The following is a 14074-nucleotide window of genomic DNA, read 5'->3' as shown; positions in this document are numbered from 1 at the left end:
CTTTACTCGGGACTTCCCTGGTGGCGCAGTGGTTAAGAATCTGCCTGCCAATGCAGGGAACACAGGTTCAATCCCTTGTCCAGGAAGATCCCACATGCCACGGAGCAACTAAGCCCATGCGCTGTAACTACTGAAGCCCGCATGCTGCAACTACTGAGGCCTGAGCACCTTCTCCCGTGCTCTGCAACAAGAGAAGCCACTGCAGTGAGAAGCCCGTGCACCGCAGCAGAGAGTAGCTACCACTCACCGCAACTAGAGAAAGCCCGCACGCAGCACTGAAGACCCAACGCAGCCAAAAACAAACAAACAAAAACTTTACTCATTAAACCCTAACTCTCTATTCTCCCCTCCCCCAGCCCCTGGCAGCAACCACTCTAATCTCTGTGTCTATGAAGTTGATGACTCTGAGAACCTCATGTAAGTGGAATCATGCAGTGCCTGTCCTTAAGTGACTGACGTATTTCACCTAGTGTAGTGTCTTCAAGGTTTATCCGTATCGTAGCATGGTAAAATTCACTTCCTTATGAAGTCTCAATAATATTACCATTGTATGTATGCCCACGTTTTACTTATCCATTAATCCATCAATGGTTTTATGGGTTACTTCGACCTTCAGGCTATAAAGGATAATGCTGTTATGACCATGTGTGTAGACGTATCTTTTCTAGTTCCCACTTTTACTTTGTTTCTTATACACCCAGAAGTAAAGTTGTAGGATCGCGTTGTAATTCTGTACTTAATTTTTTCAGGAATCACCGTGTTGTCTTCCGTGGTGGCTGCACTATTTTACATTCCCACCAGCGGTGCACAAGGTTCCCAGTTTCTTCATATTCTCGCCGACGCTTGTTCTTGCCTGTTTTGTTCTGTTTTTTACATAGTAGCCATCCTATTGCGCATAAGATGGTGTCTCACGGTGCTTTTGATTTGCTTTTCTCTAATGACTAGCAATGTTGAGCATGTTTTTATGTGTGTATGGGCCATTTGTTTATCCTTTTTGCACATTTTTTAAATAGACTTTTATTTTTTTATAGCAGTTTTAGATTCCCAGCAAAATTGAGCAGAAGATACAGTGATTTCCAGTGTACTCTCTGCCCCCAGGCGCTGCCTCCCCATTATCAGTATCAGGTATTCATTTGTTACAATTCATGAACCTACACAGACATATCATTATTACCCAAAGTCCTCGGTTTACATTATAATTCGCTCTTGGTACTGCACTTTTTATGGGTTTGGACAAATGTGTAATGATACGTATTCACCATTATAGTCATGCAGAGTGGTTTTATTGCCCTGAGAATCCTCTGCGCTCCTTCTGTTCATATCCTTCTGTAGTCCGTAGCCCTTGGCAACCACGGGTATTTTTCCTGTCTGCATAGTTTTGCCTATTAGAGAATGTCATATAGTTAGAACCACGTTAGGTAGGTTTTTTAGATTGGCTTCTTTCACTTGTTAACATGCTCTTAAGTTTCCTCTGTGTCTTTTCATGGCTTGATAGCTCATTTATTTTTAGCACTGAGTAATATTACATTTCCTGGTTGTGCCACAGTTTATCCACTCATTTACGGAAGGACATTTTGGTTGCTTCCAAGTTTGGCAGTTGATGAATGAAGCTATTGCAAACATCCGTGTACTGGTTTTATGTGGACATACGTTTTCAGTTCCTTTGGATAAATACCAGAAGCGCACTTGCTGGATCATGTGTTGAAAGTGTGTGTTTAATTTTGAAGACAGCACCAAACTGTCTTCTAGAGTGGCTCTACCATTTTGCAACTTTGCTATGGCAGCCTGTCAAATTAATACACTGCACTTCATTCCACGGCTTTTTTATTGGTTACTGTAAGGCTTACGGTATGAGTCCTTACCAGAATATACTAGAGGAGCAGTGCATTACTTCACATAAAATGTAGAGACCTTTGAGTAGTAGTATTCCATTTACAACCCCTATCATTTGTACTTTTGTTTTTATACATGTGTATTTACATATTGAGTCTACATACATTATGAGTCTCCTGTATGTTATTATAATTTTTCTTTAAACAATCATATCTATTTTAAAGGAATTAAGAGAAGAAATATATATATATATATATATATATATATATATAAAATCTTTTATATTTACCATTTCCAGTGATCCTGATTCTTTCCTGTGGATTCAGGTTAACATCTGGTATCTTTTTCTTTCCTCCTGGAGAATGTCCGTTATCATTTTTAGTGCTATCTTCTGATGATGAATTAGCTTAGTTTATCTTTATCTGAAAATGTCTTTATTTTCATCTTTATTTTTAGCATAGTTTCACTGGGTAGAATTACAACTTGAAGGATGTTTCCATTCAGGGTAATAAAGGCGTTCCCCACGGTTTCTGATAAGAAGTCATCTATCATTCATGTGCAGATGTACCTGAGTGGGATCTTTTCCTTTGGCTGCTTTCGAGATCTTCTCTTTACCTTTGGATACTGGCAGTGTGACTGGTGTGCCTAGAGTAGTTTTCTTTTCTTTTTTTATAAATTAATTAATTTATTTTTGGCTGCGTTGGGTCTTTGTTGCTGCGCGTGGGCTTTCTCTAGTTGCGGCGAGTGGGGGCTGCTCTTCGTTGTGCGCGGGCTTCTCATTGCAGCAGCTTCTCTTGTTGTGGAGCACGGGCTCTAGGCGCGTAGACTTCAGTAGTTGTGGCGCACGGACTCAGTAGTTGTGGCGCACGGGCTTAGTTGCTCTGCGGCATGTGGCATCTTCCTGGACCAGGGCTCGAACCCATGTCCCCTGCGTTGGCAGGCGGATTCTTAACCACTGTGCCACAGGGAAGTCCCTAGAGTTTTCTTTGAATCTAAGCTGATCATGGGTCATTGAGCTGCTTCAATCTGTAAATTCGTGTCTTTCACAAAATTTGGGAAGGTTTTAGCCACTGTTTCTAAAAATACATATTATGTTCCATTCTTTCTCCCTCCTTTCTGGCTGGTGCTACAGTCACATATATGTTAGACTGTTTTCTAAATTGTTTCTTAGCCTCTTTTCATTTTTCTTCATTTTTTTCTCTCAAAAAGATAAGAAAATATCTACTGATCTATCTTTAAGTTCATTGGCTTTCTTTTGCTGTTTCCGATGCGACGTTCAGCTCATCAGAAAGTTTTTCATTTTTGTTACTGTAGTATGTAGCTCTGCAATTTCCATTGAATTGTTTTTCTAGTTTGTTTTTCTGTACTGATATTGCCCCTCCCCCCCGCCAATACATTATTTTTTATCTTCCTTTAAGTACTTGAATGTATTTATGGATGGGTTAACTATGTTTCTGCTACGTGCAGCATCCGGGATACCTTGGGATTAGTTTCTAGTGATTGTTTATGGTCGTTTTTTGTTTTTCTTCTTGAATATGAGTAACATTTTCCTCTTACTTTACATGTGTTGAGATTCTGAATTATGTACTAAACATTGTAAATCATATGTTGCAAGAGTTTTTGGATCCTGTTACATTTCTCTGAAGAGTGATTTTGTTCTACAAGGCAGTTAACTTGGCTGGATTCAAATTCTAAACTTCATTTCTTATAGTGACCAGCAGCTGACTCTTCATTCATTTCCTTCAGCTTTGAGAGGCTGCTTTCTTGTTGGGCCCTCTGAGGTCTTCCACATATGTGTAGTTTAGCAGTCAGCCAACAACTGTGGTTGGTTTTGTGTGGAAATTTGGTACATTATGTTCTTTTGCCGCTTCTCTCCGAGGGCTACCCCCCAACCCCCACTGAGTTTTCCAGTTTTGTTGGCAGCCCTGAACTATGCCCTCTGACACCTAAGCCAGTAAAGCTTCAGCTTTCAGTTTCTTGATCTATTTGCAGAGTGAAGATTGCCCTCTGGTAAAATGCCATAAACTTGCAAAGTAGTTTGTCCTTTAATGGATTATTCAAATCTAGTTTCTGCCTACTTTTAGTTGTTCTCCAGTGCCTTTAGGTGATTGTGTTATAAATTTTGTCCAGCTTTTATAATAGTTTTCTGCACATTGTTAGTCTGGTCAAGCTACTTTGCCATTAACATACAAGCCATGCTACATTTATGATGTTTATATTTTTAAATCTATCTTCACTAGTTTATCTGGCCTGTCTTTATCATAGGGTCATTTTCTCTCCACTGGACTATTGGTCAGCTCTCTTAAGTCTCCCAATCTTATTACTATCCCAACTCAGTTCTTTCTTCCATGGGAATAATTCATCCAAGGTACGGGGCAGTAAATTACGGCACACAGGTCAGATGTGGCTACTGCCTATTGTTGTGTGGCCTGTGAGCTCGTTCGTTGGCTTATTACACCTTTTTACGCAGTTACTGTAAGGTCTGTGCTGTTCATCTTTAATTTATCCTAGTCTACTTTCAAATAAGATACCATTTATATAAGAACCTTAAAACAGTACACTTCAAAAGTTTTCTCCTCCCAGCTTCTGTGATATCGTTGGCATACCTTTTACTCCCACATGCATTCTTTTGTTTTGGCTGCGTTGGGTCTTCGTTGCTGCGCACCGGCTTTCTCTAGTTGCAGTGAGCGGGGTCTACCCTTCATTGTGGTGCACAGGCTTCTCAGTACAGTGGCTTCTCTTGTTGCAGAGCCTGGGCTCTAGGTGCACGGGCTTCAGTAGTTGCAGCACATGGGCTCAGTAGTTGCAGCACACAGGCCCTAGGGCATGCAGGCTTCAGTAGTTGTGGTCTGTGAGCTCAGTAGTTGTGGCTTCCGGGCTCTAGAGCACAGGCTCAGTAGTTGTGGTGCATGGGCTTAGTTGTTCCATGGCATGTGGGATCTTCCCGGACCAGGGATCGAACCTGTGTCCCCTGACTGGCAGGCAGATTTTTAAGTACTGCGCCACTAGGGAAGTCCCCCACATGCATTCTTATTTTGCTTCATATGGTCAATTACCTTTAAAGGAGTTTGAACATAAAAATAATATAATATTATATCATAATATATTATAAAACATATATTACATAATACAATATATATTATATATTTATTAATATATTTACCATTTTGAGTGCTCTTTATTCCTTTATATATACCCAGATTTCTATCTGATACATTTTTCTTCAGATTTTAGGCAATTTGATTATCGTGGTCCTTGTTCTAGTTAGTTACCTGATGTTTCTTGCTTGTACAAAGTCTGGTCCCCAGAGCGCCCTCATGCCCTTTACCATCCCCATGATCACCCTCAGGTTCAGTAATTCACTAGCAGGACTCAACAGAACTCAGAAAAGCCGTTGTGGGCTTCCCTGGTGGCGCAGTGGTTAAGAGTCCACCTGCCGATGCGGGGGACATGGGTTCGAGCCCTGGCCCGGGAAGATCCCACATGCCGCCGAGCAACTAAGCCCATGCGCCACAACTACTGAGCCTGCGCTCCAGAGCCCACGAGCCACAACTACTGAAGCCTGTGCTCCGCAACAAGAGAAGCCACTGCAATGAGAAGCCCGTGCACCGCGACAAAGAGTAGCCCCCGCTCTCAGCAACTAGAGAAAACCCCCGTGCAGCAGCGAAGACCCAGTGCAGCCAAAAGTTAAATAAATGAGTAAATAAATTTAAAAAAAGAGCTGTTGTACTCATGTTTATGGTTTTGTACAGTGAAAGGATGCAGATTAAAATCAGTTAAGGGATCAGGCACATAAAGCAGGGTCCACGAGTCTTCATGTGCAGGGTTCCAAAAACCTGCCAGTGGAGCCACGTGGACGGTGCCTTTTTCTCGCAGCAACAGGGTTTGACAGTGTGCGTGGAATGTGGAGAAATAGGGAAGCTTACTTGAGCCTTGATATCCAGCTTGCACTGGGGCTCTGTCATGTAGACCTGGCTGACCATCTGTGTGGCTGACCTTAGTCTCTAGTCCCTCCATAGACTGAGCTCATAAAATGTGCTGATAACAAGGCCTCCCACCATTAATCACATTTTTAGCATAGGGTATCTGTGTGACCCAAAGCTATCAGGTTAAACAAAGATACTTGTATCAGTCAAGACACTTCAGGGCTTATATGTAAAGCCTGAAACCGTAAAACTCCTAACAGAAAAAGCTTCTACATGAGACTTGGCAATATATGGCCCCAGATGCACGAGAAACAAAAGCAAAAATAAACAAGTAGGACTACATCACACTAAAAAGCTTTTGTACTGCAAAGAAAGCACTCAACCAAATGAGAAGGGAACCCGTGAGATGAGAAAAATTTGCAAGTCATATGATAAGAGGTTAATATCCAAAATATAAGGAATTTATTACAACTCATAGGAAAAAATAACCAAGTCAAGAATGGGCAAAGGACCTGAATAAACATTTTTCCAAAGAAAACATACAGATGGCCAACATGTACATGAAAAGGTGCTCAATGTCAGTAATCATTGGGAAAATGCAAATCAAAACCACAATGAGATATCACCTCACCCCTGTTTAATGCTAGTATCCAAAAGACAAGAGATCACAAGTGTTGGTGAGGATGTAGTTAAAAGGAAACCTTTTACGCTAGGGTGGGAATTTATACAGCCATTTTAGAAGACAATATGAGGTTTTCTCAAAACTTAAAAATAGGGACTTCCTTAGTGGCCCAGTGGCTTATACTCCGTGCTCTCAATGCAGGGGGCCCAGGTTCAATCCCTGGTCAGGGAACTAGATCCCACATGCCACAACTAAAGATCCCGCACGCCACAGTGAAGATCCCGCACACGGCAACAAAGATCCCGCGTGCTGCAACTAAGACCCAGCACAGCCAAATAGATGATAGATAGATAGATAGGAAGAAAGAAACAATAAGAAACCTTAAAAATAGAACTACTGTGTGATCCAGGAAATCTGCTTCTGGGAATATTTCTGATGGAAAAGAAATCAGTGTCTCAAAGAAGTATCTTAACACCCGTGTTCCTTGCAGTGTTACAACAGCCAAGATACAGAAATAACCTAAGTGTCAGTCATCAGATGAATGGATAAAGCAAATGTGGTATGTATATCTATGGGAATGTTATTTATCCATTAAAAAGAAAGATTCTGCCATTTGCAGCAACATAGATGAACCTGAGGGCATTATGCTAAGCGAGATAAGCCAGACAGTGAGAGGCTACTTTGTGGTATCACTTAACTGTGGAAGGGAAGATTTAAAAAGTCGAGTTCATGAAAACATTCGAATGGTGGTTGTCGGGACGGGGGAAATGGTAAAGGTTGGTGAAAGGGTACAAACTTCTAATTATAAGATGAATAAATTATGAGGAACTAATGTACAATATGGTGACTATAAGACCATAGTTTATAATTTATTGTTTAGTTGCAATTTGCCATGAGAATTGATCTTACGTGTTCTCACACATACACACAAAGAGGGTAACGGTGAGGTGATGGGTGTGTTAAGTAACTTGATTGTAGTAATCAGGTCATAATGCATACATTTATCAAATCAGCAGGTTATACACTTTAAATATATATAATTTTAATTGTCAATTATACTTCAATAAAAGTGGAATAATGTAAAATTAGGTATAAAATTAAAAAGTAATAAAATAAAAAATAAATATGCCTTCCTCAGTGGCTGGGCTGCTTTTTTTGATATGCCTCTTGTCGATAGTCTCAAGCAGCCTCTTTAAATCTTAAACTGTCAGTACTTTTTAGTTCAGTTTGGTTGGTTTTTGACAGTACAACCATAAAAAATATAGTTGGGTTTATATATCTTTGATTTCAGCCAGTTTGAGCTTTTTGAGACATACCTTCCTTTTTTTTTGGTATTCATGTATCTATATATTTTTTAGACTGTAAGTTTTTGTTTTATTCTTAAGTATTTCATCCTTAGTCTTTGCCATTTTGTGCAGCAGAAGGGATTTATTGTGGGCCAGCTCAAGCCATTCTTAAGTTTTAACAGTGACTGTCATAGTTATATTCTTCATTTGTTACTTGCCATACAGTTCAGTATAATTACTTTTGATTCCTAAAGTATTTCTCATTGTATTTTTTTCTGTAAGAACTGAAAGAGGCAACTTTTTCTGCCTTGACACAGTAAAAGCTAAAGAAATGTTTTGAGAGTTTTCCTACTCTACAAGACCCCAAATTTCTAGCTTCTGCTTATTTTCTTTCATCCCTCCTTGCAATCTGTTTTTTTCCCTCCCCTTAGCTCATCATTTTCCTATATTGCTTTATCAGAAGCGGTGACTAGTAGTTGAGATTTACTACTCACATTTTGGTTTCCTGCCTCTTCTTCTAAGATTTTAAGTCCATGAGGTAAACATTATTTGACTTAAGAAGTATGACTCATGTGGCTTAAGTAACAGTAAGTATGTAACTACCAGTTATCTTAAGTAACACCATGGTCCATTATAACACCATCCTCACGGTTTCTTTGCGCTACTTGTTGCCATTGTTGGTGTTTGTTTCTGTTTGGTTTGGTGCCAGTTCAGTTACCAGTTCGGTCAGGAAGAAAGGTTTCTTTCTCAGTGCTATTACCTGTCCTTCATGGGTCAGCTTTAGTTTTGTTCCTTTCAGCATCATGCAGCATCCCAGACAGAGGAGTATTTCTTTCTGTCATATTGCTGAGGATGAACATGGTGAAGGGGAAATACGGTGATCATTGTGTGACTCTTAAGTAGGTTCTGTTTAGGAGTAATGCTTCCATTCACATGTCATCGGTCAAAGCAAGACAGGTGGGGAATTACAAATCTGTTTATATGTGAGTTCCAGCGCAAGGCGATAGATACATCCTTTTACAGGGAAGGGCACTGCAAGGGGTGCTATGAACTGAATTATGTTCCCCCCAAATATATATGCTGTAGCCTTAACTCCCAATGCATTTAATCAAGTTTAAATGAGGTCGTAGGGTGGGGCCGTTACTCCAGTAGAATTAGTGGCCCTATAAGAAAAGGAAGAGAGAGATCTTTTCCTTCCTTCTCCCTCCCTCCCTGCCATATATGGACTCAGCAGAAACACAGCCATCTGCAAGCTAGGAATGGAGCTCTTACCAGGAAATGAATTGGCTGGCACCTTGATCTTAGACTTCCCTGCCTCTAGAATTGTAAGAAAAGAGTTTTCTGTTGTTTAAGCCACCCAGTCTATGGCACTGAATTTAGCTGGACAGAAATATAACCTACCACATGTTTATTCTTAATTTTCCACATGAACTTTTAAATCAGCTTGCCATGATGTGTACTACTCATTCACATCCGTGAACATGGTGTGTCTTTTCATTTGTTTAGTTCCTTTTTGTATCCTTCAGGGTTTTTTCCCCGCCTCATAAATTTTGTACATTATTTTGTTAAATGTATTGCTAGGTGTTTTGTCTTCTTGTTATTGTGGTTGTGTGAGTATCATGTATATGAAGGTTTATATAAAAGCCTTATATTAGTCATATAAGCTACTAACTTATTAAGTCTTCCTATGTGGAGTACTTGGATGTACTTGGATGTCATGTGATGCTCTTCAGCTTCCCAAGTATGAATTATATGGAAACCATCATCACTTTCAGTGCTGTTTTTCTCTCTTTAATTGTGTTGACTGACACTACTAGTACAGTGTTAGTAACTATGGTGATGAAGCATCCTTGCTCTGCATGTTTCCCCGTAAGTGTGATGCTGGCTTTCACTTGTGGCTAAGACATACATGTTTATCATGTTAAGGAAAAATCCCGTGAATCCTCTTTTAAGTTTTTTTTATTACAAATGAGAGGGTATTTTTATAGATGTCTACTTATTAGCATCTAGAATTTTCTCCGCTGAACTACAAATATGATGAATTGTATTAATAGATTTCTTAATATTGAGGCTTTCTCTATTCCTAGAATAATTAAAAATTTCTTCTCCATTGTCATGGTCTGTTTTTCTTTCTCAGTAATCTCAGTAAATATCAGTGTTTCCTAAAACACCATACCTGTTCATTTTCTCCTTTCAATCTCTTAGGTTCTCTTTGAGCAATTTTATTCACTCTGATGGCTTCAGCTACCACTAAAATATTGCTGTTTCCTAAATCCTTTTCTTCATCTTGTATCTCTCTCCTGAGCTCAAGAGCATATATCCATTTGCCAGTTGCACATCTTCACATATTTGACCACAGAAATTTCAAACTTCAGACATGCTGTGTCCAAGATCTGTGTCTGTTCTGCAAATCCTATTCTTTGTCCTTATCCCAATATCAGTCTATAGCGCTAGTATCTACCAGCTTGTTGTGCAGACAGCCTGGTAGTAAAGCTTTCCCTTCACCTTCTCAGAGCAAATGAGTACCAAATTCTTTTCCTTTTTTTCTGTTTTGGAATTAGTCCCCTGTTCCGTATTCATCTTCCTCTGTTACCTCTGTTACCTAGTATAGTTGGTCATTTCTCCCTCTGGTTTTTTCTCCTCTGATTCTCCCTTAAGCCCTTCTCCATTCTCCTGCTGGATGATGACTGTTAAAGGGCACATCTGGTTATGTAGCTTACCTCTCGTTAGCAGCCCCTCATTATTCACTCCCTGTTGTTTAGGAAGTGGGTCATGTTCACTCTTGGGTAGACATAAGCAATTCCTTAGGTAATAAGAAAATTCTAGGATGCATGTGTACATACTTTTTTAAAAAAATGGTGAGCACGTAAGGTTTTTTATTGATGGAGTTAGGTCATATATTTAAATGCAGGGTAACTTTATAATCAGTTCCTTGAATACCTTTACTGTCTTTATCTCTTATCTCAGCCCAGGAGCACCCACCTGGATGTGGTGCTGCTTGTACTTCTGTTAAAGTGGCATCTGTTCTTTATGCCTCTCGGCTTGACTTCTGCTCTTGCCTCATATTCATGAGAACATGTGGTTCACACTGAACAGCTGACATGTTTCGCTCTTCAGTGAAGTGCAACCTGACAGTACAAAGTACAACTATTCTTTTTCTCCCTTGATACCCCAGGCTACCTTAAATATGTGTGTAACCTGGTTCATCTAACACATTATTCCAGGTAAGTGTTTGTACTTATGTCTCCATACCAGCTCATATGTTCCTTGTATCTTTGGCAATGAGGACCATTCCAGATTTATAAGGGAAACTATGATGGTACTTTGAAGAACTACTAAATTAACACAGACGTAGGGTATTTCTATGATGATTTCTCCTTATCCCACAATATAGAGTACAAAGCATGGTATGGTATATCCTGTGTAAGATAAAACACACACATAAGAATGAATTCCTAGACTTCCTGTTCTTTTGACCCAGGCTGATGCCTTGAATTGAGGAAAAATGTACCATTACAGGGATTGGTGTCACTTGAGGATGTGGCTGTGAACTTCACCTGGGAGGAGTGGCAGGACCTGGATGATGCTCGGAGGACCCTATACAGGGATGTCATGCTGGAGAACTACAGTAGCCTGGTGTCACTGGGTGAGCAAAACTCCCCTAGTAACTGCCAAGTGCAAGCACGTTTTTCTTCATTGGTAAATGTACAGTTGTTTGTGAAATGAAATGCTACTTAGGTTTAAGATTCCGGGCCAGGAAGAACGTGTGTTCACCCCTCCAGTCAGAGGTTCAGATTGGCCCTTCATTGCACTACTCTTGAGGCTGTGCTGTTGGCATTTTTCAAGAGCCCATGAAACATAAACAGTTTGGCAAAAGTCCTACAGTATTTCTCATCAACAGGGCATTGCATTACCAGGCCTGAGGTGATCATCATGTTGGAGCAAGGAGCAGCACCATGGACTGTAAAAGAAAAACCCCAGACCAGGGTTTCTCGGTGTCAGTGCACACTGTCACTGTGCACACTGAGCAGGGAGTCAGTGCACACTGAGCAGGGAGGCTGCGAAGACAAGTGCACAGCAGATGTTGGCCGTGCTGAGCTCTTTTTCACCAGTTGTTTTCTCCAAGTTCATACCTTGGGACAGACTTCAGTCTGCCTGTATCAGACTCATGCATTATTCAGTCTCCAGATACGGCTCTCACATGTAAACCTCCCCCTTTTTGTTAATTGCTGAACGTTTTCTTAGACTTACCAAAAACCGGTGCCCACCTGCCTCCTCTTGGAATTTTTTCTTGGTTAGTCACTGTCCCTAGATTCTCAGTAGGCCGCCTTTTTTGGTTTTTTAAAAATATTTATTTATTTTTTGGCTGCGTCGCATCTTAGTTGCAGCACGTGGGATCTTCGATTTGTTGTGGTGCACGGGCTTCTCTCTAGGTGAGGCGCACAGGCTTAGTTGCCCCACAGCATGTGGGATCTTAGTTCCCCGACCAGGAATTGAACTGGCGTCCCCTGCATTGCAAGAAGGATTCTTAACCACTGGACCACCAGGGAAGTCCCAATAGGCCTCCTTTTTGTTCATTCTCAGAGACTGTTTTCTTTTGGGCATTTAGTCGTACATTCATTTATTCTTTTAACATGTTAATTGGGAAGTTTTACACACTGGTAAATTTTGTAAATGTGTGGATAACAGCAGTAATCAAAGAAATGTCCTTTTTAAAATTAATTTATTTTTATTTCTGGCTGCATTGGGTCTTTGTTGCTGCACATGGGCTTTCTCTAGTTGTGGTGAGCGGGGGCTACTTTTCGTTGCGGTGCACAGGCTTCTCATTGCTATGGCTTCTCTTGTTGTGGAGCACAGATTCTAGGTGCACAGGCTTCAGTAGTTGTGGCTCACGGGCTCTAGAGTGCAGGCTCAGTAGCTGTGGCACATGGGCTTACTTGCTCTGCGGCATGTGGGATCTCCCTGGACCAGGGATCGAACCCGTGTCTGTTGCATTGGCAGGTGGATTCTTAACCACTGTGCCACCAGGGAAGTCCCGAAATGTCCTTTTTATATAGAACTTATATTTTGTTGAAAGAGAAAAATGAAACAAATGTACATGTTTAGTAGTGAAATCAGAGCCACAAAAGTGTTAAACAAGGATGAGAGAGAGGATAATAAGAGTATAGTGTTTCCAGAAGGGTGTTAAGAAGGCACATTTAGGGGAGATTAAGTGTTTATGTTGGTAGAGCTTACGTTTGAGATGACTGTATTCCATTTTGACATGGAACATATGCATGCATGTAAAATCTGGAGTAGAAGATGGACATCACTGCTGGAGATGCAAATTAGGAAATCATTAACTCAAGACTGGTAGGAGTAGAGGAGGTGGCCCACGGACCTATTAAGACCATGAGAGAAGTGGTCCAGGTACAGGTCTCATGAATCACTACATCAGAAACCATGAGGCTGAGAAGGACCCAGAAAACTGTTCACCGTGGAAAGCGGTGGCCTGTGACACGGGAGGATAAACTAGAGACTATGGGTCCAAGGCCAGTGAAACCAAGAATTTCATACTTTGGGAGTGGAGTTTGAAATTAAATTTTTTTTTACTTTCTCTTGTGAAGATCATTGTTGTTTTTTTTTTTTAAAAAAAGAATGAGAAGTATACATGGGACTCCAGTTTCAATACAACTAAGGGACAGCTGAAACTGTAAAGTACAGTAAAGTTAATATCTTCAGAAGCAGTGAATTATCAAGTAGAGTCACTCGCACCATGAAGTGAGGTGAAAATGCCTTGGCTGTTGGTCTCAGAAGCACCCAGAGAAAGCTTTTCGAAGATGGTGGGCACATGCTGGGTTGCAGAACCTAAATCCTTCAGGCCAGCAGGGAGGAGTTTCACAAAGTGATGAATTAGAGTTTCATGAACTTGTTAGGGTTCTGAGAAGCCAAGGGTATAGTGTTAAGTTAAGAATTTGCAGAAAGCTCCCTTGTCTAGCATGGAAAAAAAGATTAAGCCTTTGAAAAACCCACAGGTGCCTATAGGTGTTCCCCAGGGAGAAGTAAAAACTAAACAAACATAGGTGTAAAGTTCTTCTCTCTAAGCAGTATTCTTGTTTAGGTGACAGACAAGTGGCCCTCTCCCGTATCCTGTAAGTAACTTATCCAGGAAAATCATGCCATCTTCAAAGCTGAGCTATTAGAAAAGGGCTAGCACAAGTTACCCACAATTATAAGAAGAAAGGTAGAGATAATGAATGGAAAACCAATGGTAGATGAAAAGCTGTCAGCTGAAATCTACATTTAGACAGTAAGTAAATATTTTCATCTAATACTTCCTCATTGAAAAGAATTTAAAAGAAAAGAAAAAAACTTAAGCAAAACCAAACAAAAACAAAAAACCCAATGATTTGACATTAGAAAACCTA

The 14074-nt window shown here is 40.4% G+C and overlaps 1 protein-coding gene across 1 annotated transcript; it reads left to right on the top strand.

Moving 5' to 3' along the window:
• Nucleotides 1–379: 379 nt before the first annotated feature.
• LOC115839796 (zinc finger protein 39-like) lies at nucleotides 380–11716 on the top strand. The gene is made up of 5 exons (XM_070043936.1): nucleotides 380–417; nucleotides 6872–6940; nucleotides 11187–11313; nucleotides 11569–11654; nucleotides 11699–11716. Exons 2-5 carry the CDS (start codon nucleotides 6923–6925, stop codon nucleotides 11714–11716), a joined length of 249 nt encoding a protein of 82 aa, XP_069900037.1. The 5' UTR covers nucleotides 380–417; nucleotides 6872–6922.
• Nucleotides 11717–14074: the final 2358 nt, after the last annotated feature.

The sequence above is a fragment of the Globicephala melas genome, chromosome 16 (genome assembly GCF_963455315.2).
Source record: "Globicephala melas chromosome 16, mGloMel1.2, whole genome shotgun sequence".
NCBI lineage: Eukaryota > Metazoa > Chordata > Mammalia > Artiodactyla > Delphinidae > Globicephala > Globicephala melas.
The sequence above is the reverse complement of the archived record's forward strand: the minus strand, read 5'-3'. Positions and strand labels throughout refer to the sequence as shown.

Excerpts from the sequence above, each read along its gene's own strand:
- LOC115839796 (XM_070043936.1), top strand. Across the intron at positions 11,314-11,568 it reads CAGTAGCCTGGTGTCACTGG|GGCATTGCATTACCAGGCCT; the intron begins GTGAGCAAAACT and ends TCTCATCAACAG.